The 24,258-nt window shown below is 41.1% G+C and overlaps 2 protein-coding genes across 2 annotated transcripts; both read left to right on the forward strand.

Annotated features, from left to right (window-relative positions):
* The first annotated feature begins 1,879 nt into the window (after positions 1-1,879).
* On the forward strand, positions 1,880-3,582 carry LOC126355696 (cuticle protein 38-like). The gene is made up of 2 exons (XM_050006064.1): positions 1,880-1,924; positions 3,208-3,582. Exons 1-2 carry the CDS (start codon positions 1,913-1,915, stop codon positions 3,580-3,582), a joined length of 387 nt encoding a protein of 128 aa, XP_049862021.1. The 5' UTR covers positions 1,880-1,912.
* Positions 3,583-18,425: 14,843 nt separating this feature from the next.
* On the forward strand, positions 18,426-20,721 carry LOC126355511 (cuticle protein 16.5-like). Its single transcript, XM_050005851.1, has 2 exons — positions 18,426-18,471; positions 20,152-20,721. Exons 1-2 carry the CDS (start codon positions 18,460-18,462, stop codon positions 20,578-20,580), a joined length of 441 nt encoding a protein of 146 aa, XP_049861808.1. The 5' UTR covers positions 18,426-18,459; the 3' UTR covers positions 20,581-20,721.
* The last annotated feature ends 3,537 nt before the right edge of the window (positions 20,722-24,258 follow it).

The raw sequence follows: 24,258 nt of genomic DNA on the forward strand, positions 1-24,258 counted from the left end.
ATGAGTATGATAGATGAATGTTTTCTCACAGTAAAATATGCTTTTGGGCGAAAGATCATGCATTAATACGGAGACAGTTCATGTTGTAAGTATTTTCAGGAGCTACAACGCTATAGGTTTTGATTTTCATTACTGCGAATATAATATGCTATTCTGGAACCACTAAGCGTTTGGCACATGCACTGAGAGGTTTCGTATTTTCTCAGAAGGGAAAAGTACTTTCCAGTTGAAAGGAAGGCTTCATAGAATTCTAATTCTAAAGTAGATGAAATATTAATTACCAAAGATGAATGACGGATAGAACTGGCAGCAGTTTAATCTGGATGCAGCCCGCCTACCGTTGTTTTCTATTCTTCTATAGTGTTATTCGAAGAGATTTACAAATTTTCACACAAGGCTTCAATCCGTGATGCTGCTCATATGACAGATATTTGGAAGGCTCCTTAAGTAAACAGCGAACATTTATGGGAATTATTTGGAATTTACTCTTGAATTAAACATATCAAGCAACATATGACGCCGGCCGGAGTCACCGTGCGATTTTAGGCGCTACAGTCTGGAAACGAGCGGACGCTACGGTCACAGGTTCGAATCCTGCCTCGGGCATGGATGTGTGTGAAGTCCTTAGGTTAGTTAGGTTTAATTAGTTCTAAGTTGTAGGCGACTGATGACCTCAGAAGTTAAGTCGCATAGCGCTCAGAGCCAACATATGACGTTATTTCGATGTTCTACGTTGCGTAGTGACACATAAGAAATAAATGCAGGTAATAACTTGAAATTAGAAATGTTGATCAAGAGAAAAAAATACTGCGATTGTATGTCACTGTTGTTAAGCAGTAAAACTGTACTGTATAACTGACAGCTACTAGTAGCTCACCGCGCCGGGAAGCCGCTCGGTTTTAGGCACCTTGCCTCGGTTCGCGTGGTTCCTCCTGTCGGAGGTTCGAGTTCTCCCTCGCTCATGGGTGTTTGAGTTGTTGTCCTTAGCGTCAGTTAGTTTAAGTTAGATCAAGTAGTGTGTAGGCCTGTCGACCGTTGACCCCAGCAATTGGGTCCCATAGGAACTGTGGTGTCGCCTCCAGACAGCACACTTGCTGGGTGGTAGCCTTTAAATCGGCCGCGGTCCGTTAGTATACGTCGGACACGTGTGTCGCCACTATCAATGATTGGAGACCGAGCGCCGCTACACGGCAGGTCTAGTCTAGAGAGACTCCGTAGCAATTGCCCCAGTTGGACAGCCGACTTTGCTAGCGATGGTTCACTGTCCACATACGCTCTCATTTGCAGAGACGACAGTTTAGCTTAGCCTTCAGCTACGTCATTTGATACTATCTAGCAAGGCGCCATGTTCAGTTTCTATAAGAACTATCTTCAAGAATGTATTCTGAACACATATTGTCAATCATGTACCGTCAAGAGCGACGTTCATCATTAATGGATTAAAGTTAAGTATCAAACTAATTACGTCCGCTTTCTAAATTCTCATTCCTTGTCATGTTCCAGACCTCACGTCAGTATAGTTCTTCCCTCCTCACGCTGGGCTGCTTGAGCTAAAACGCGTGCATTTCGGCCTCCACTCGTAACACGGTGTTGGCTCTTCTGCTAACATAAAAGGAACTTACCACAAATTTAAAAACTTACTGTATTTTCACCATTCTTGCCTCTGAAATTGTCACCTCACAGTCGTATACCGGACGAGGCTGCTCAGCTAGCTGACATTTACTCATAGTTCGGAACCGACCGCCAAACATGACAAGAGCTGCCACTCGCTGGACGGGTCACGCCCAAGGAGGACCTCCAAGTCCCGACGGACGTCACGTGCTGTGGTGTCAGTCGGTACTGTATAAAAGGCGGCGGCCGTCGGTGCAGAGACACGTTTCAGCAGCAGCAACAGCAGCGGCCAAACACCAACATGAACAGCCTGGTAGGTACCGACAGCTTTCACAGTGTGTGCCTTCTGCTTGTACTAGCATCCTTTCGTTCACTGATGTAAAGTCCCTGGACCAGTTGCATCTAAATAATTTAGCAGAGAACACAAAAGTCTGCGTCATGTATACACCAATATTCAGAGTATTAAATATTATTTATATTACAGTGTATGTACATGAGAAATCAGGCTTGTAATTTTTATTTGGCGGTAACTGATATCGTCTGCTGCTATTCTATTGCAGCTAGCAGAATATACCAGAAAAATTCACACAATACAGTACCATATCTATTACTGTGTAGATGGTCTATTTTTCGTGTTATCCGTCATCCTAATAACTGATAATTGCGCTATTTATAATAGTGTCACTAGCTGTAGAAAGTGTATGTTGGAGTGGTGAAGAATGAAACAGTGAAATTTTGAAATCATTTGGCAATAGAGTTTACGACCAATTTATGTGCCATAAAGTACACTGAACAACTAGATAAGAAACACTCTGCTGTAAAATGGAGACTTGCTGGTCAGAGAACTCTAAAACCAGCGGTGGGGCTCAGTCACTGAAAATGAAAAACCTGACCATCATCCAAAAGAATCGTTCAGATGGCTCTGAGCACTATGGAACTCAACTTCTAAGGCCATCAGTCCCCTAGAACTTAGAACTACTTAAACCTAACTAACATGAGGACAGCACATGCTTCCATGCTCGAGGCAGGATTCGAACCTACGACCGTAGCGGTCGGGCGGTTCCAGACTGTAGCGTCTAGAACCACTCGGCTACCCCGGTCGGCCCATCATCTAGAAAGAGAATTAGTTTTTAGTAATTAACGAAATATTGAAGTTAGTAAGAACATAAACACTAAGTGCCTTTCTGACTTTATTCCGTTGTACGGCTGGTCAAACGGTCCCTGTTGACGGGGGAACAACCTAAATAACGTCAGAAAACGTAATTACTGAAAAACCACATAATATATTACATTGTAATACACACTCCAAGTAATCTAAATAGTAGCTTTCTCATCGAAAAGCCGATTGCAGAGATTACTTAACTGTATCTAAGTTAACTGTCGAAAGATAGTATGTCAACTAACTGGAAATCACACATCACAGAGAGACGCTGGATTTCGTAAAACGCCAAACGTTGGTTACATATTTGATTCAGCAGTGGGTTAGATACAGCTTTCATGACAAACACACGTCCACTCCAGTAAGTCAATAGGAAGGAGGCAACACACAAAAATATTGATCATTAAAACTAACATCTATTATTATTTTGTTACCAGATCGTCCTGAGCGCCGTTCTGGCAGTAGCAGTGGCCACCCCCGGCTACCTGGGTGCTGCCCCCGCTGCAGTAGTAGCGCCGGCCGCCTACGCCGCCCCCGCAGTGGTCGCCGCCCCCGTCCACCCTGGGTACGCCGCCTACGGCCCTGCCCCCATCGCCGTCCGCTCTGACGGCTACCTGCTGGACACCCCTGACGTGGCTGTGAACAAAGCCGCCCACCTGACCGCCGTCGCCCAGACGAGGGCCCGCGACGCCATCATCAACAGCGCCGCTGTGCTGGCCGCACCCGCCGTCGCCGCACCCGTGGCTTACGCCGCCCCCGGAGCCCTCGCGGCCGCCGCCCACCTTCACGCCAAAGCTGCTCTGCTGGGCTGAAATGTCTGTCTCCTGCACTTCCTACCGATTTCATGACCTCACGATACCTGTACATTTTTACAAATAAATCATCCTTCAATGTATGTAAGATTTAGAGTCTTATTCTTTTCTTCAACATCCTACTGATTTCTTTCCGAAGATTCCCTGCTAAGCAGTAAATGTCTTAATTTTTAGTACATCCCTATCGTCTCAGTGTTAAAACTATGCACAAGAGTATATTACAGCTGATATTGTTTAATTTGTAAGCAATATAAAAAAAAATGCGTCACAGGTAGCCTAATAGGAAAGTTTTCATTTGTTATGATAACTGACTGCCAGATTTTCTTTTTGATTTGCTATTTACACTAAATTTGAAGCAATACTACGAAAGTAAAGAGCTTGTATTTTAGGGAACCACACATCAAGGAACTACAATCAACTAGAGGAACGATGCACCAGGAAAGAATTACGCAAATTGATCACAAACTGAGGGTTGAACAACACTTGTGTGCTTTTTTGGTCTACTGATTTTTATTTGTATTAACCAGTTTTTTACTTATTAAGCCATCTTCAGATGACTATTGTCTATTGTTTACAAGGAGCTTGTGTTCTTACGAACCAAACATTCTGGACTAAGATACAACGCATTTCCATAAGATCTTTAGTCGTGGTATTGTCCTTGGAATGGTCAAACGGGTCTTTTGACTTTTTGTTCTGTAAAACTGTTCTTTAACATAATAAATAACTTTTTATGGTTTCTCAGTATCATGTATGACAACAGTTAGAATTATTTAGAATACACATACAACAGTTTTACAGAACAAAATTCAAAAGACCCGTTTGACAATTCCTATGACAATACCATAGCTAAAGATCGTATGTAAGTGCGTTATGTCTTAGTCCAGAATGTTTGGTTCGTAAGAACGGAAGCTCCTTGAAAACAATAGCCAGTAATTATCTGAAGATTGCATAATAAGCTCAAAACTAGTTCATACAAATAAAAGTAGAACAACAGTAGCGCAACTTCAAGGGATCACAAATTTAGCATTGGAGGGCAGCGTGGAGGGTAAAAATCATAGAGGGAGACCAAGAGATGAATACACTAAGCAGATTCAAAAGGATGTAGGATGCAGTAAGTAGTGGGAGATGAAGAATCTTGCACAGGATACAGTAGCATGGAGAGCTGCATTAAACCTGTCTCTGGACTGAAGACCACAACAACAACAAGAGAACAAGAAACCGCCGAAGTGTTATTCAACCCTCAATAGGGAATTGTTCTATCAAGAAGCGACTGAAGCATCCATAAAATATGATCAAAAACTGATATTCATGTAGGTATCGATGGAAAGTGCGCAGTTGTTAGCGTTGGAGACCGATGCATGAAGTACGGCGCTGCAGCACAGTTTCTCTACACGGGTGGCAATGACAGTAGACGACAGACATTACGATATCAGGGCACAAGGTTTTTGGAAATTTCATTCCGTGGACTCAGTTGGACAGTACCTATGTCTCACAAACAGGAACATGAACAATAAACATGGATATCAGAGGTTGAGAGAGAACGTATAGTTGGACACAAAACAGCCGATTGGAGTAATCGGTAAATCGTTCTACATGTGAATACGTGCGATGCCACTGTTCAACAATGTTGTTAGGAATGGGTGAACCACAGCCAAACACAGCGTCAAGAACGACCTGGAGAGACGACAGAACGTGAGGACCGAGCAATCGTCAAAGGGGCACTCAGAGCCCGGATTCATCACTAGGCACCAATAGTACCTGCTACTGTTGACTTCTGTACATCAACAATCCCTTTCGCAGAGGTGTCGGGCACATTCGTCTTGGAGTCTCATTGGCTGGATAGACTGTCTGCAGTGGTGAGTACCGCTTTGAACTCAGGTCCGATTACCCCCCATACAGCCCGTCAGCCAGGAGTGATGGTCTGGGGTGCCTTTTCATTTCATAGCAGGACCATTTTGTTTGTCACCCGCGGCATCCTTATAGACAGCTTTACGTCGACAATATTCTATGCTCCGTATGTTGCTCTTTGTGGCAGGCCACCCTAGGCTTACATTTCAGCAAGATAGTGCGGTTCCGCATGTGTCGAGAGTTTCTACTGTTGTACTTGTGCTTGACCAACCGTGCTGTGTCCAGAAAGGCTGCCGGATCGCTTCCCAACTGAGAACGTTTGGGGCGTTATGAGCAGATTTCTCCAACCATCTCGGGATTTTGAGAATATAAAGTGACTGTTGGATAGAGTGTGGCACGATAACCCTCATGGGACGTCCAGCAACTTGTAGGAACTCTGTCATTTAATTCCAAGCTGAATAACTGTTTGCATAGGGGTTGAAGATGGACCAACGAGTTATTCATTAGCTAAATTTTTAAAGCTCCTTCTCTGCAATAAATCACCCAATTTTTGTTAGATTGTAACCATTTGTTTGTCGGTGCATGTACGTACCTACAAATCTTCGTCTCTTTCCGATAATAAATTTGTGGAGCGTCACATTTTTTTTTTTGCTTTGATTGTAGAGCATTTAATAATGGAACAATGGCAATTCTTAATCGCTGCGTATTATATTAAATTTAAAATTAATTTCTTTTTTGAGATTTATGGGGTGGTTGGAGGAGGTGGAGTGAGGGAAGCTAAACACTTAAACTGGTGAGGTCTGTCCACCCAAACCTAGTGTAAACTTTATCCACAGACACACTCTTTGTACCTAACTTTTTTGTTGCACTTAGGAACATAAGTGACTGGTGACAGTGCTCAAACCTTAATTCTCACATATTCCTTCGTACAGAAACAGCTAAAGTCTGCTTGAAATTGGGCCAATGTAGTTCCACACATTCTGCTAACTTGTGCTTAATGCGTTAATGATTTTACACCAATAAAATCAGTTAACACATACATTTAAATTGAATAAAATGCACTGTGCTCGAGGTAACGTCTTCTGCTAGTAGTAAAAGTAGCGACCCAATAGTTTAACACAGTTGTTGTTCAATTTTGAGTAACAAGTTATGTGTAAATGTAAGTATATGAGGTCATCGAACGCATAAGTCGGTACGTTAAAGTGAAATGAAAACCCAGTAACGACGGGGTACTGGAAGGCTCTAGTAGGAGCAGGAACCGAAGAATGAGCTAGGGAACAATATGAATTCAGTGACATGAATAAGAGTGGAAAAAGCCTCAGTGAGCTGCGCAATAAATTCCAGTTGGTAAAAGAGGGTGCACTGTTCAAATTTCACAGTACAAGGAGGAAGACTTGAAGGAGACCTAGACACATGTGAAGATATTCCCTGCTTTCAAGATGAGACAGGATTTCCGATATCAGATGCTGATGTCTAAGGAATACCCTGAAGCTGACAAGACTAAGATCAAAACTTAACAGTGATGAAGAGTAGCCTTTAATTCAAGTGAGGCAGAATCATTGCATGAAGATGTGCGATACTTAAGTATTGAGGAATGGTGGTGTGTTTTTGTTTTCTGTATGTACTGCGATAATGAATAACATACTTAAGAATTTAAATAAAGAGGAACGAACAGGCTCCAAAAAAGGGTAATTGGATAATTTGAACAAACCTATATAGGTTCAAGAAAAGCAACGACGTAGCGATGAATTACAAAATAATAATGGAAAGGAAGCAAATACACAATAATTCACTTTGGAATGAAACCATAGCTCCTAGTTTGAGCGAGAAGTTTCCTATAATGTACCTCACGAGTGGAGCATTATATATCAGAGAATCTGCCGGGTAATCGGATGAGAAGGTTATTGAAATGTTGGAGATGAGGTGGTACAAAAGGATTATACAAAATAATTACCCTGATAATATAAGTAATAATTTGTCGGTAACCCATACGTAATGAAGGTCAGCATAATATGACATTCCTTAAGAGTTTATGGAATACGTTCCATGAGAAAAGAGGCAACTGTAGAGGTCTGACATAAGGATAAATTGCATATCTGAATACATACAACATGTATTTGACAAATATGGGTGTAAATTCTGTACTGAACTGATGAGGTTGGCAGAGGAGATGTCGTCAGCCGCATAAAATCAGTCCGAAGACTGATGACCCTTGTGTAAAACTTGTATCATCTCACTATGTAAGTGACCTAATAAATGGCAAGTCATTGTTGCTGTGTCTGATGAAGCAAGAAAGCAGTCCCACAACAGCAGAAGAAATTGCGATGAAATGGTTCACAAGAACCTACCAGCGCGGATAACACTAAAATAAAAACTTATTGTTTATAGGACATCCTATTAGCCGTTGACTTTAGAGATTATGTATTTCTCAGTTGCAATTTCGGTCTTGAGGTTATTATCAAGTAGTTTTGCTTCAGCACTTTAAAATCTTCCTAGATGCGTTGAAACAAAAACTTTTGCAGTGTCACTTGATGATGAACTTATGGCCTAAATTGTAATTGTGAAATGAATAATATCTACAATCAACGGCGAATATGATGTCCTTCAAAAAATTCTACATGACTGGTAAATATAACCATGAAAGTTGAAAACTTATTGTTCTGAAATAACGGCTTCGAAGTCATAATATGAGTTTACCATTGAAAGTGTTCTTTTATAACGCACTGTTGTATGGAAAGAGCACATGGGCAGAATAAAGAATGAAAGTGATACACAAGGTGCCCTGCGCCAGATATAGTGTTACATAGGACAATACTCTCCAAACCTTTTAATCATCACAACTGACACGTTAACAAAATAACAACTGCTGACTGAAGTACCGATGTGAAACTACATATATTAGCATTAGGAAAGTCAGTGTCTCGCTATAGTTCAATGTGTTGGTGTAAGTTCGTTTTGAAGTATGGATTCCTTCTCATGACTTTCGATGACTGCTAAAGATCCTCCAATAAGACATGCATATTTCATGTTTTGTTTATTCCAGGGCGTCAAACGATGTTTTATAACAGTTTGGTAGTAACGTTTTCCGTTATACGTATTTACCAGAGATAGATAGCTCTAGGAACTAATGTTGTTGGATACTTGCAATAGATACTCTGCAGCCAGTTGCCGAAGATACCTCGAAGAAAACGTTTTTACAGAAAGTAACGTTGCAGTGCAGTGGTGAAGTCAACCAGCATGGAGAGCAGAAAAAAACAATTCACACGTCACATACGTTTTCGAAAATATTTTGAGCAGAATAGTATCCTACCTGATCAACAATAAATCACAGGATTTCAGAAGAGTTCCACAGCTGAGAATACCATTTATAAGTTCACTCACTAAATTTTACAAGTTTTAAATAACCAGGTAATATTTTCTATAGCCTGTCTAAGGCATTTACCTGTGTGAATCACAATATACTCCTAGATATGCTGGGATTTTATGAAATTGATGGTATGAGCAATCTGAGGATAATGTCATACCTAACGAAAGAAATTCAAAAAGGTGCACTTAGTAAGTCAGTCCATGTATAGGGGAGATTTTTGTGAGTGAGGGTAAATCAGTTACAAGGTTAGACAAGGTTCAAACTTACATCTACTATAGTTCTTAATTTTTATAAACAACCTTTCATTAAACATAGAACAACCAGGATTATTTATTTATTTTAGATGACTGTAGTCTTGCAAACAATCGAACACGCATACAGCAACATAAAAATGGTAAATACTGTTCTTAAATGTGTTAGAGAGTAGCTTTTGCAAATGGTCTCACTCTACATTTCAGAACGTATACACTTTTTCACATATAAAGTTATTATACTATTGCTAAATGTCAAAAATGGTGATGAAATAGTAAAGAGAATGGAAAACTTGAGTGTCTGTATTGATGGGAACTTAATGTACGAAACACATTTTTGAGCTCTGAAGAAAATCGCTATGGTTCCATTTCGAATCGTTGAAAATCTTGGGGAGAGAAAAATAAGCAAATAAGTAGATTTTACGTACGTTCATTCACCAACGTTGTGTGGAATAATGTTCTGAGATAGCCAATATTTAACAAATAAAGCTTCAATTTCATAAAAAATTCTGTAAGAATAAAATTGTTTAGGGAATTAGAGATTTTGACTACTGTTTCTCAGTGTATATACTTTCATAAATTACGTTGTAAATAATACGCTACTGTTTAATGGGAACAATAATGTTTGAAATGACAAAACAAAGTGTACGTTCAGTACTCCATATTGAGGCTATTTTTAGCGAAATGGAAATGCACTGTGCTACCACAAAAAATTTTTTTTCACTTGCCTAGTGATATAAAATGTCTGGCAGACACAAAATCAAAATTTTCAAATAAAATGTCATATTTTCTCCTTGAAAATACGTTTCATTTTTGTAGTATTTCTATATACCTCATATGCTAAGACTGGTGGTTGTTCACTACTCATTCACATATGTTTTTTGTTTAAAAATACCTCGTAAATTGTCAGCATAGAATTATATTTACATACACATGGATAATACACAAAGTGGAATAATTCGTTCCACATCTGTACGATAGAGAGTATAGCTAATCCATGAAACGTAAAACTAGCTAACGTTATTATGGAACCATAGTAGTCTAGATATCTCGTAATCTATTCCTTACGCAGCATTATTTGCTGTTCAAGTATGGTTTATGAATTTATTCAAAATAAATTTGTTAATTGTACACTGTGTAGGAAAGCTACCATATTTTATTGCCAAATTATTTTACTATTAGGTTGTAGGTTAACTTTGTGAAGGACAGGAGATACTGCTGCGCTGAGCAGTACTTAATAAGATTGGCTATCGTATCAACTGACTTCTGGTGGCACCGTCTGAGAGTCCACTATTGTTGGGAGAGGCACTGAAACACTTCAACTACTCATCAGCTTAAGTAGAACGCACCCAATGTTTAGAACAATTCGGGGCTATCCAAAAGGCCTGTGTATGCTTCAAATGACAGCTAGGCAATTATTATCCATCAAATAAATGAGAACACTTATTATTCGCAAAATAGACAAAAATGTAAAAATATAATTTCCATTCGAATTTCTGCTGCGAGCCGTAAGTTTTCACGGCTCGGCGTATCTGCGGTTTAGCTTGCACGGGTGTATCCGGCGGTGGCTGCAGCGCTGTAACAGACAACAGACTCCGCCCCTGAATGGCTGCAAACCCGCAAAACAGATCCATCGCAGCAGCTGTTCATGACCTTGCTACTACTGACTGCGCTACCTTGTGGTCAATACCGCAAGTTCGTCAACCGTTCGTCTGGAGCGACATTATCAACAATCCTTATTTCAAAGATCTAATCCAAAATAACTTATTACTACACTCGTGTCAGTTTTACGTTTTAAATAAAGTACTAGAAAATATTTGAAGGTCGCCATCATTTGAGAACAATGTCACACTACTCGCAAATATTTTACTTTTTTTAAAAACTTTATTTATATATTTATCATCGGTCGAGTGTGTGTTAGTGTGTGTGTATGTGTGTGTGTGTGTGTGTGTGTGTGTAGTGCGAGGTGCCAGTAGATTCTACTGAAGTATGCACAGGTAATTTTTTTTCAGAGTAATAGCCAAAATTCATCCTCCATTTTTGGTCTGTCATAACTGTCATCAAAGTTCAAATTCAGAAATATAAATTTTGTCGTAGTATATAAAATTATGGAAAACTATAAATACAAAGCACGTTCAAGACAAGAAATATTACCTGAGAAATTTCTTCGGCTGTTTGTTGAGAATTTATGTAGTTTACTGTCCAATGTCGGTAAGTGCGTATAATTAATTATATCAGAGCCCCAAAGACATTGAAACCTTACAGTCGGAATGCGATTTCTGTTAATGACGAGGTACAAAGTAGGCTGTATTACTATAATCATCCAAACATTAGAAATATACAGTAACTTTTGAATCTTTATTTACCTATTCGTGTCCAGACGGGGAAGAGAATACCAATCATCTGGAATTTAGATGCAGTTTCTTCACCTTATCGAAGGTACATTTATAAAGCTGCGTTTATCAAGAACAAATAATTTTGCACTTGGCGATACACATTGTAAAAGAATCGGATACTTTATAAAAGCTTCTTTATATGCTGACAGGGGGATACGAGGACCTTAACACTATTTGGTTAAAATACGTCTTGGCGTAATGTAGTGCCTGGAGTCTACTGAAACTCCCTACAGCTTTAATATACTTCACGACCCTGGTGAAATGGATACAGTTACAGCACCGATTACGTTCGTGATCGGCTATAACATCGTGCGGTGGCATCTCGTATCATGTGATTTCCTCATTCAGTGAAGTGAAACGTATACAGGTCAGTAACTCAGCCTGAAAGGTCATCATGATAACAGTCATGAAGAATTTTCGCAAGGGTCTTCCGTCTCTTTAGTTATGTTAATGTCCACATTAGCGCTATGTGTCTGTGTAGTATCAGCAACACGTTTATAACATGACTGGGAGTAAAATCTGTTTATATTTAAGTTTGATATTACATGTCTGTTCGCAAGCTTCAACAGTGACCTCTAGTACGTTATATGTGTAATATGTAAAGATATTTAGAATTCTAACGGAAAAATGCTGTTGAGTTTAGATTAACAAAAAATTTTGTAAATTGTGGGATGGACTGGAGTTGATATGAAATTGCTTCCAGACGACGCTCTATGTAACTAAAGGACATTTATCAATGAGCACCAACCAATATGTAATAATTAATTACTACTTTTATTCCAAAGATTCTTTAATACCGGTGTTAACTTTGACCAGTAATAAAATGTCGAAGGTGATGACTAAATTTCCATCATTGGCAAATATGTAACTCGAAAATATTTTCTGTACTTATTTAACGTCTTTACAACCTTTTTGTATTACAACTGTACATTTTTTCGTGTTGTTTCATTTTCAGTTGTGAACGTATCAGCTACAAAATGTGATGGAACACGGCTCAGAGATCGGTGGCACCAAATAAAATGACACAATGTGAAATTAGCCTTTCATTGCTACAGTAACAATTCTATGAAGAAAAGCAAAACGTCATATTACAGTCATCAGTGATGATTTGAGAGGAAAGAGGAAAATGGGAACGTCGGCCACAGACACTGAGAAAATAATTTCTTTAGTAAAATGATTTGCAGGAAGGCTGTATGTACTATGACGCTGGGAAGTCCGAAAGCAATGTAACATTATAGGATAACAAAAATGGACACCAGGTCATCTACACCAGTCTCTAATAATACGAAACACGGGTCCCTTAAACCCTATTAACGTACTGCAGAAGTTAATCACACAGGGTAATATCAAAATTAAGTAAAGATGAGCAGCTATTGGTAAGGTTTGATCAATTACAAAAGATGTCTCGTTTCTTCCCCAAAACACAGACAATTAAGTATCGATAGTGAAACTTCTGAGAGGATGTTCAGGGTTTATCGCAAAAATTTCTTTCATTATAAGTACCTTCCTACCCCTGTGGAATAATGGCCTAGTTATCATAACCCTTAATCTAGGCTTTCGAGTGGCTGCATCAGTCTGATACGTATGACATGTTGTAATGGGCATTCTGACTCAGAAGTTAACCCTTAAAAGATGAGATTCTTAGCATAGACGATTTGATGAACAAATATTCTTAAATTCGTTACCATTCTAATATTTTATCTGTTACGTTTCTAACATTTGTAGACTTATAGAAAGCTTTCGACAGCGTTGACTGGAACAATCTCTTTCAAATTCTAAAGGTATCAGGGGTAAAATACAGGGAGTGAAAGGCTGTTACCATTTGCACACAAACCAGATGGCAGTTATAAGAGTCGAGGGGCATGAAAGGGAAGCAGTGGTTGGGAAGGCAGTGAGACAGGGTTGTAGCCTCTCCCCAATGTTATTCAATCTGTATATTGAGCAAGTAGTAAACGAAAGAAAAGAAAAATTCGGAGTAGGTATTAAAATCCATGGAGAAGAAATAAAAACTTTGAGGTTCGCCAATGACATTTTAATACTGTCAGAGACAGCAAAGGACTTGGAAGAGCAGTTGAATGAAATGGACAGTGCCTTTAAAGTAGAATTAGATTAGGAAATGAGACACTTAAAATAGTAAAGGAGTTTTGCTATTTGGGGAGCAAAATAACTGATGATGGTCGAAGTAGAGAGGATATAAAATGTAGACTGGCAATGGGAAGGAAAGTGTTTCTGAAGAAGACAAATTTTCTAACATCGAGTGTAGATTTAAGTGTCAGGAAGTCGTTTCTGAAAGTACTTGTATGGAGTGTAGTCATGTATGGAAGTGAAACGTGTACGATCAATAGTTTGGACAAGAAAAGAATAGAAGCTTTCGAAATGAGGTGCTACAGAAGAATGCTAAAGATTATATGGGTAGATCACATAACTAATGAGGAGGTATTGAATAGAATTGGGGAGAAGAGGAGTTTGTGGCACATGTTGACTAGAAGATGGGATCGGTTGGTATGACATGTTCTGAGGCATCAAGGGATCACCAATTTAGTATTGGATGGCAGCGTGGAGGGTAGACCAAGAGATGAATGCACTAAGCAGATTCAGAAGGGTGTAGTTGGCACAAGGTACAGGGAGATGAAGAAGTTTGCACAGGACAGAGTAGCATGGAGAGCTGCATCAAACCAGTCTCTGGACTGAAGACCACAACAACAACAACAACAACAACAACAACAACAACAACATTTTCTCTGTGTGTCAATGACTTTACTATAGACTTTTTTTTGCAATTTCCTGTGTTTATTGCAGCTAATCAAAAATGCTGCAGTACTTCCATTAATATGCAGTTGAACATAAATAGTAACGATCTGCGTTGTGTTTTCGCATTAGCTAGCTGCATTCACTAATAAGTGTCTTCATTACTGCTGTGCACGTTGAATTGTCAATAATCTTCAATCACACTTCAAGTGTTACAGATGAATCCCATATCTTCAAATATAGCCTTTAACATTTTATTATGTACAAGAGTCGTTTATAGCAGATTCATGACTCGTACCTATACTATATTACTGATTTTATAGACTATGGCTGATCTCTTTATTTTATCTTTATTTTTTACCAGAACGCTCTGAATAAGGAGTTATGTATATTATTGGTTAAAAACAGTCTTGGTTGCAATTTTAGTTATTTTATTTTTCAACTACGATTTTTGTCTTATTTAGGCATCTTCCCAATGATCTTACTTTGATATTTCTTAGATCGATCCTTTAAACAGTGTAGCCAAAGGGCATCGTCGAATACATCACGGCAACATCGCCTTTGTTAAACTCAGTAAAATTTTTTCTAGATGGACGAGAGTGACTGAGTTACTGAGTTTAACGAAGGTGATGTTGGCCTGATGTATTCGACCATGCCCTTTTGCTACACTGTCTTAAGGATCGTTTTAAGAAATACCAAATTAAGATCAACCTGAAGATGCCTAAATAAGGCGAAACGCTTAGTTGAAAAATAAAAATAATAAAATAAAATTGCAACCAAGACTGTTTTTAGCCAGTACTGTTAAGCAGTGGTTTGCTGTACTCAACATATGGATTGGATTTAAGTACAGCTGCGTGCCATACTTAGTAGGCTCCATGGACAAGGAGGAACAGTACAGAAAACACATACATATATTAAATTTAAGACGTAGATCCTTGTAGTAAATGACCATATAGAGGGTGTATATTTATTGCATAAGAATCAAACGTTGTACAGATATCATACCTATTTCATTTTGAAGAGAAGCACTGAAAGTGTTTTTTTTTTTTCGTGTCTGCCAACGCAGCGTAGGTTGGTAATTTGCCGATAACCAACGCTAGTCGCAAACATAAGTTCAGGTGTGAAGCGAGCTTTCTGTTTGTTGGAGTACGACAAAAACAAGCGTGCTACAGCTGTTCAACGGATGTTTAGAACCAAGTACGGTAAGAAGCCACCAACAAGGACGGCCATTTACCACTGGCACAACAAATTCGTTACGACGGGTTGGCTGTGCCCGGCAAAGAGAAGCGGACGACCCAGTGTGAGTGAAGTGAATTTGGAGCGCGTAATGTCACTAGATATTCCTACTTGGACGTGTTTCAGCAATGGCTGATGCCTCACATGCAGTTGGACTCTCCGTTCATCTTTCAGGAGGAAGCGGCTCCACTTCATTTTCATCGTGAAGTTCGTGGCTACCTGAACACGGAGCTGCCGCATCGATGAATCGGCCGTGCTACAGAAGGAGACACCGGTTTCATAAACTGGGCCTCCACGACCGCCAGATCTCACTGCGTGTGACCTTTTTCTGTGGGGACACATTAAAGATCTGATGTATGTACCGCCTCTACCACGTGATGTAGCAGAGCTCCAGGAGAGAATACGGGAAGCGACTGCCACAGTTGATGATGTCATGCTAGGGCGGGTATGGCAAGAATTCGATTACCGTATTGACGTCTGGTGGGTCACATTTGGTTCGCGTATCGACTGTTTGTAAAAAAAATTCAGAGTTTCTCTTCAAAATGCAGTATGTATGACATCTGTACAATGTTCAGTTTGTGTGCAATATATAATTGAAAGAGTTCCCGGACTTTATGTACCATAATTACTTCCAAATGATGAAACAGCATGAAAGATACTTTCCTCCTACAAATGTTTTGTTATTCAGTACTGACTGCTAGAGTAACAGCTAGTTACATACTCCAAGGAATACCATGTACACATAAAATTCACAGTGATTAATAACATGTTACTTAATTCGAAATCATAATAGACTGTTTATGTCACTAACTTTATATCTGAAACTATGTGTTGTAAGTATTACCTGGCAAAATGCTCTGAAGAAATTGACCTGGTTGCTGCACCGTCGTGTTTACACTTGAGAAATGTGTGTGTGTGTTTGGAGAAGAAGGGGGGGGGGATTGAGGGTTGAGTAATAACAGCACTCCTGTGTTATTACAAGTGGTGCATTCGCATATTACACATATATACTCCGTTGCCCTACGTACCATACAAATTAAACATTGAAAGGCACTTAAGAGAGGATCCTCGCTCACTTTGAGGCATACATGCACGAATCAACATTTAGCCTCATTTAACCATTGGTCACTTAAATTATTGCGTTTACTCGTATTGTAATTGGTCTGAGACAGTATCTTATCGTTCAATCATTTCAGTCTGGACCATCGCATGTTACGAAGTTACCAACATTTCCAACACTGTTGCAAGTGCTACAACATAGAAAAAATGTTGATTGAAATTTCTACAGGACTTGGTCATAAGCACAGTACGTTACAACTGAAATTAAATGATTAGTTTTGGAAAGCACAAGATTTTTTTGTATCTACAGAAGTTGCAAGCAGTGTGTATACCCACCTCATTGTTATGGCAGCGTAGGTGTATTCAGATATCTCAGATGCTTACGCGAAACGATACATGACAGTATAAGTTAAGTTTAGTAGCCGCTCTGGATTAGCCGAGCTGTGCGGCTGATCCCGGCGGAGGTTCGAGTCCTCCCTCGGGCATTGGTGTGTGTGTTTGTCCTTAGGATGATTTAGGTTAAGTAGTGTGTACGCTTAGGGACTGACGACCTTAGCAGTTAAGTCCCATAAGATTTCACACACATTTTTTTGTAAGTTTCGTAGAGACTTTGAAAAGCTTTGAACCTATTATATGAACTAAGTCATAGCTAGGACTAAATGTTGTATCCAGCACCGTATGAAGTTAAACTACATCCCTGACTAAGATCTTATACTACTTAACTAGCACTCTATAAGTTAGCGGATAGTCATGTCTAATACAAATAATAGTTCTTCTACAGCTGGAAGTGTCTAATTCCCAGTTATTTTATATTACGAAAAATATAGCACTCACTAGTAACGGCTGACACGCGATTTTGCTATGATGACTTCCACGTGAGAGTGCCGCGGAAGAGATGACTAGAGGTCAGAACTGACCACGAATGATGGAATCCTTGATGATAATTGTGATGGTTTACACTCCACTGCGGCACGCGATTAGTGCATTATGGCAAGTAGTCCAATCTGAAACCATACTCTGCGTTTGGACTGACACGTTCTTGTCGTCCTGTACGGCCACGTTTTAAAGCCTATCGTCGAACCCCCTACTCCAATGTGTGCCTCGCGAGCACTAATCGTCATAAAAATAAGGAAAATTGGGGCCACTGAAAGCTGTGGTGCAGCATGCCGTCGCATCAAGACATAATAACGCTACAGGTGAACATTATGCTCACACTGATTCTTATAAAGCGATCGAATGGGTTTCGTGCAGAAACTCAACATTACTAGCGATCTGGAGGGTGTATTGGAACTTCATAGAGGCAACAAACGCTCTCGAAGGTGATGTTGCGTTTCTCCAACTAACTCATTAAACCACAGCGTAATATCATAATATCCCGGAATATTGTAATAATTTTGACGTTTCCGGGCCTGAAAATTGACGCCGTCCACACCGAGCTGCATCATGTCTCTTACTCCGGTACTCGTATCACCTTATTCCTCTCGGTGGCACAGAGTGGCGCAGGCAGGTTGTTACACAGTGCTTCTCGTAACAGAGTACACATGACGCACAAAGTATTAGCGACTGATAGACGAAGGCGACAGCACTACCTACGCGTCGCAGCCCGAACGGCGAAGCTGCACTGCGCGCCGGAGATCGCTTACGGACCACACGTACTGAGGTGGAGTGCCGCTCACGATTTGGATACTGCACACCGCTGGCGTGGACGGAAGCCAGACGAGTATTTCGCAGGCCGGGAGTTGCGTCCGCGGCTAGTGCGGGGCTTGCCAACGCACGCCTTTCACTCCGGTTGTCTAGCCTAGGCGACCCAATAGTACACGCCCAAAGAGGACACCGCGGAAGGTCGACCGCAGACGCCGCACCACGCCACTTTCACGAGCCGCTGCCCATAGCGAAGCTCGGTATAAATAGCGGTCATCCTGGGAGGGCGAGCACAGTCCAGCAGCAGCAGCAGCAGCAGACGTCGGCAAACATGAAGCTCCTGGTGAGTGAGACCGATATGTGGGAATGCAGGATCGAAAACAATGCTTTGAGCTGAAACTTCCTGGCAACTTGAAACTGAGTGTCGGATCGAGACTCGTACTCGCGACCTTTGCCTTTGCCTTTCGCTGGCAAGTCGACGTGAGGCACCTTCCCGTGAAAGGCAAAGGTACTGAGTTCGAGTCTCGGTCCAGCATACGGTTTTAATCTGCCAGGATGTTTCATATCAGCTCATATGCCGCAGAAGGGGGAAAATTCCATGCTGAAAGCTTTATGCTGTTGTAGGGTCCTTATAAATATTGTCAATTTTTCAGTATCCTTGCTCAATCTGGGAGTGGTGAGATAGGCGTGTTCCATGCGAAAGGCAGGCAGTTACTATCTCACCACTGACTACTAGTGTAAGACACATATGGTTGAAGTCTACAAGTATGGGCCTGAAGATGATGTTGTAACAACATCGAAACTAGTAGCCAATAAAACCAACACCTTAATACAACTGACGTCCCAAATGGTCCATTTCAACTATGGATATACGAAGATCATCTTTTTGGTTAATATATGCGTAGTTCTTATTCTGGTTTCTTCATTGTTTAGCCAACATTAAGAACAGTTTGTTTACAATGTTCCGATCGAAGGGAAACAGTGAATAAGCGATTCACTGTTATTTTAAAACAACCAGTATTTATGCCAAGTCTGACCACCTTGGCTTGGGATCCTGTGGATCCCTAGATCAGTGTATCCGAATGCCATCAAAGAAGAAACAGCTTGTTTTCTCCAGCATCCTCGCCTGTTTCGATTTCATTCCTCACCTCAACATGATTTTACGCCCTTTTCTTCTGCCGCCTTACCTGCATTGGTTTTGACAGTATATCTTTTCGTAAGAAAACCGTGCACTGCTTAATGGCTGATTTGTCATTTCGTGCAAATAGCCTGTGGTTTCAAAATGCGCAGAGCGATAGTTTCTTAATTTCTCCTATTCTCTTCTAGCTTCTACGAATACTACTTAACACTGAATCCCACTTTTAACTTCGTATGTGAACAGATTTTGCAATGCACTCAGTTTTTTTTTTTTTTTGCTTGTCTCACCAGAATACATTTTATTCTCTGTATTCTAAAGTCAAAATGACTGGTAGTAATAAAAACAGACTCGATAAATGCTACCTGAGTCTGGACGCTTGATATCCTCCTCCTTTATTCCTTAAGAGAGATAGACTGATAATTCGTCTCAGTGTAGATCCTGTTTTTTCCAAATCTCTCAGCTTGATGCATAACGTCTTTGCTGTTGATCCTCTTATTACACCCACTTAGAATTAATTTGATGACACGTAGCCCACTCTTAGAATCTATTTATATATTTCCACTTCCTTAAGTATCAGACAGATAGACAGTCGGATGACAGTTACCCTATTCACAGACGCTTTAAACTCCCTTAGGATTTGTACAACGGATCCTCTTGGAATTTGTCTCTCCCACATCGAACGGTCGTTACAACTGTAACACATTCTGTATGTAACAACTACATGTGATAACAAAGAGACGCAGCAGATACTGTCATGATAATACATACATTTTTTAGCTTATTTACACTAATGAATTAATTATTTCGTAATGGGGAAATTAGCACACAAGAATCTGCTACGGAAACTAGGTGCTTAGCGTGCTCTGAAACTCCGTCTTCTTTCAGATCGTCCTGAGTGCTGTCGTGGCCGTGGCCCTGGCCAAGCCCGGCTTCCTGGGGGCGGGCGTCGCCGCCCCCGCCTACGCCGCAGGCCTCGCTGCCGCCGTCCAGCCCGCTCCCGTCTACGTGGGCGGCATCCACCCCGGCCTCGCCGCCTACGGCCCGGCCAACATCGTCGTCGGTCCCGGCGGCTACAACCTGGACACCCCTGACGTGGCCGCCGCCAGGGGCGCCCACCTGGCCGCCGTCGCCCAGACGAGGGCCCGCGACGCCGCCATCAACGGCGCCGCCCTCGCCGCCGCCTCCGCCGCCGCCTACGGCGCCTACGCCGCCCCCGCTGTGGTCGCCGCCCCTGCCGTCGCCGCCGTCGCCCCCGCTGTCTATGGTGGTCCTGGGGCTGCCTTCCTGGCTGCCAAGGCTGCTTACCACGGTTAACCTGTCACGACCAAGGCTGTTCTGTTGGATTGCCAGAATGTGCCGTTGTTCAAGGTCTTTGCACTACATTGCCGCTCAAGAGGCTATTGTATTACTGACTGTTGTACAAATCTCTTCTAAATAAACGGATTTTTTTATTAATTTCGCCTGTCATGTTTTGATACACCATTCTATACGTTAGCTGACCGCTGTGGCAGAGCGTTTCTAGGTGCTTCAGTTCGGAATCTGCGCCGCTGCTAAGGTCGCAGGTTCGAATCCTGCTTCGGGCGTGGATGTATGATGTCCTTAGGTTAGTTATGTTTTAGTAGTTCTAAGCCTAGGAGACAGATGACCTCAGATGTTAAGTCCAATAGTGCTTAGAGCCATTTGAACCATTTTTATACGTTATTCAGCAATGACGTACACTTATAAAATCAAAGTATAATCGTTCAATTAATATTAGCAAAGTGTGAAGGCGTAAACTGGTACACAGAGCAAACTGGTACAATTCAGAAATCATAGCAGGCAACAAATCAATAGGCTAACACTTTCAAATTGCAGTTTTCCAATTTGTGGCTACTTTACCCAATAAGAAAAAGATTTATAATCAGATCTCATGATTTTAATCGGCCACGGTGTCACCCTTTGCCAAATAACACCATTTGGATGCGATAGTGAGGGGAACACGCTATCAGTTAAAAAATGTTCAGATGTGTGTGAAATCTTATGGGACTTAAGTGCTAAGGTCATCAGTCCATAAGCTTACACACTAGTTAACCTGAATTATCCCAAGGACAAACACACACACACCCATGCCCGAGGGAGGAGTCGAACCACCGCCGGGACCAGCCGCACAGTCCACGACTGCAGCGCTTTAGACACACAATCAGTAGTTCACTCTACTTGGCGTTGTCACCAACACAGAGCACGCAGCCGCTACTACGCACTCAAGTAGCTCTGTAGTTGGTCTCCGGCGGTTGCTCGCAACACGTTCCAGTCATCCCAGAAACGAAAAATTCCTGCATACGATAGCAACTGATTGCGAGTCCCCCACAAGGCAGACCCGATGATTGCTTAGCTTCGGTGGTCGGTGGTGGACATTGTTAGACACCTGACGGAACGGAATTCTGTAAGTGTGTTGGATGTAACGTATGAAATTTATACAATTAAATATAGTCTCGTTCAATCGAACCTCCATATACCTAGAATAAGTGACATTCTACAAGCATAACGATGTAATAAATATAAGAGGGCCATTCAGTAACTATTGAAACACTTTTTTTCTGATACAAAGTTGGTTTTGTTCAGGATAGCAATACACCATACTATTTCCCACATTTTGACTAAAAATCGCTATTTCTCAATATAATCTCCGTTCAATGTGACAGCCTTATACCACCTTACTGGGAGGATCTGTATACCCACAGAAGACCTTATAGTCAACATCTTGCAGTTCCAGTAACTTCTGTATCCACGTACTGCTTCCCGTAGAGCGCCTCCTCCATTGGGCTAAACAGATGGGAGTCAGAAGGTGTGAGGTCTGGGGCTGTAAGGTGGATGAGGAAGAACAGCCCAGTGAAATTTTGTACGCTCCTCTCGGATGTGCAAACCTGTGTGAGGCCTAGCGTTGTCATGGAGAAAAAGACGTTCGTTTGCATGTTTGTGGCAACGAACATGCTGACGTCATTTCTTTAGTTTCCTGGGTCTGTGGGTGGCCGGTTGGCAGGCGGAAGATGGAACAGGTTTGCTCTGTCTTGTTGTGATGATAACAGACGCTTCACCGAACGACTCACCGTGATTTTGTTCACTGCCGAGGTTCCGTAGGCGTTTCTCAGGTGACTATGAGTATGTACGACGTTCTGGCTTTCCGCCACAGGACACTCAATATTAGGTCTTTGCTTGAAACACACTTCCGTTACCGATACCATTTTGAAGGCTACGTTTAGCGCCATCAGCTACCGGTACCTCACGAATCTACAGGTGGTGAAGCAGGAATAAACCACGGTGACACATAAAAAATTCCCAATTTTCTAAGCGGACTCTGGCCGAGAGAAACAATGTGTTGCATTACTTAACAAACGCCTCTCATAATTATAGAGAATGATTTTTGTATCTCAGTAAAACGAATATTTGCTAATAACGGTAGACATTTTATGTATATGAAGTTAAACACAATGTTCAGATTGGTATGCTGTGTACTTTTATGATCTATACCGGCTGGACAAAAACAACGTGATAGTTAAGAGAGAGGGGCATAGGGGATTTGAAACAGAGCAAAGTTTCCAAGTAACAAAAGGTCGGCGATGTATTATTGTGAAGTTATTGCAGAAACTTAGAGCCAATCAGGGATAAGCCCAAGTGCGTGCATTTAAGAATATCTGTCAGGCTAAACAGGGGGATTACTAGTGAAACTACTTGAAGGTAATGGTTTTAGATGAACAATCAAAGATAGGGAAACTTTAAATTTCTATCCTTGGCTGGTTACATGAGACACGGATTAAAATCCTGGGGTATAAACTGAGGTAACGCACAAGTTCGCTCTTTTGTGAAACTGCACAGTAAATTTTCTACAAATTCTGCATTCCTTCCAAATTAATAATATAAGTGTAGACCAGCTGTGGCTTGAACTCAAAGAAATAGTATCGGCAGCAATTGAGTAATTAATACCAAATAAATTAACAAACGACGTACCTGATCCTCGTTGGCACTCAAAACGGGTCAGAACACTGTTGCAGAAACAACGAAACGAACATGCCAAATTTAAACAGACACTGAAACGTGGAACTTACGAAAAGCAGGAAAGGTGTGGACGGGGCCTAATCAGTTACCGTTGTTTGCACAGAAAACATATACACTTTATTTTTTAAAAAGAAAAACTGTGGATAATCATTTTTAGAGATTTTACTCCACTGGCGGCTGAAAGCCTTACTAGAAGAATTGCAAGTTACTGTCGGCTGAAGGTCGCAAGCAATGTTACACACAATAAACGGCCGAGGGCCTGATTAAGAAGATTCAAAATTGTTCATCGACTGAAGGCCAGAACCACTTTCAAAAATACACAATGGCTGAAGGTCTGAATTACCAATGAGGTGGACAATTACACGTTAAAAATACCAAAAACCATTTCAACAGTGTTAATTACTGTAACAAGTTATAGTGACGGCTGAAGGCTTATCAAGACAGAACTGAAACTATTTGTTGGCTGAAAGCCAGAAGCAATGTTACAAACAATTAACGGCTGAAGGCCTCATTGGGAAGGATTCAAAATGATTGGGGGCTGAAGGACACAAGCAATTTTCAGAGTACTCAACGGCTGAAGGACTGAATTACAAGTAAGGAAGGCAGTTGCATGTTAAAATGCTAAAGCCTTTCGAAAACAGTGTTGACGAACTGTAACAGGCTATAGTGACGGCTGTAGGCCTTATTAAGAGAAAATTGAAAATAATTTGTCTGCTGAAGGCCACAAACAGTGTTACAAACAATTAACAGCTGAAGGCGGGAATTACAAGTGGGAAAGGTAATGACATGTTAAATCATTAGCGTAAATTATAAACATTTATGACAACTTGTCCAAATAAGACAGAGTGATCCACAGACAGTGCTCCTTGGATTGACTTGAGGAAGGTGACTACAGCTGTATAAGCGGAGGGACACGCAGCCAAGGGTTGTACTCATGTAACATGATGGCAACTCAACTCA

Source organism: Schistocerca gregaria, chromosome 3 (assembly GCF_023897955.1).
Source record: "Schistocerca gregaria isolate iqSchGreg1 chromosome 3, iqSchGreg1.2, whole genome shotgun sequence".
Lineage (NCBI taxonomy): Eukaryota > Metazoa > Arthropoda > Insecta > Orthoptera > Acrididae > Schistocerca > Schistocerca gregaria.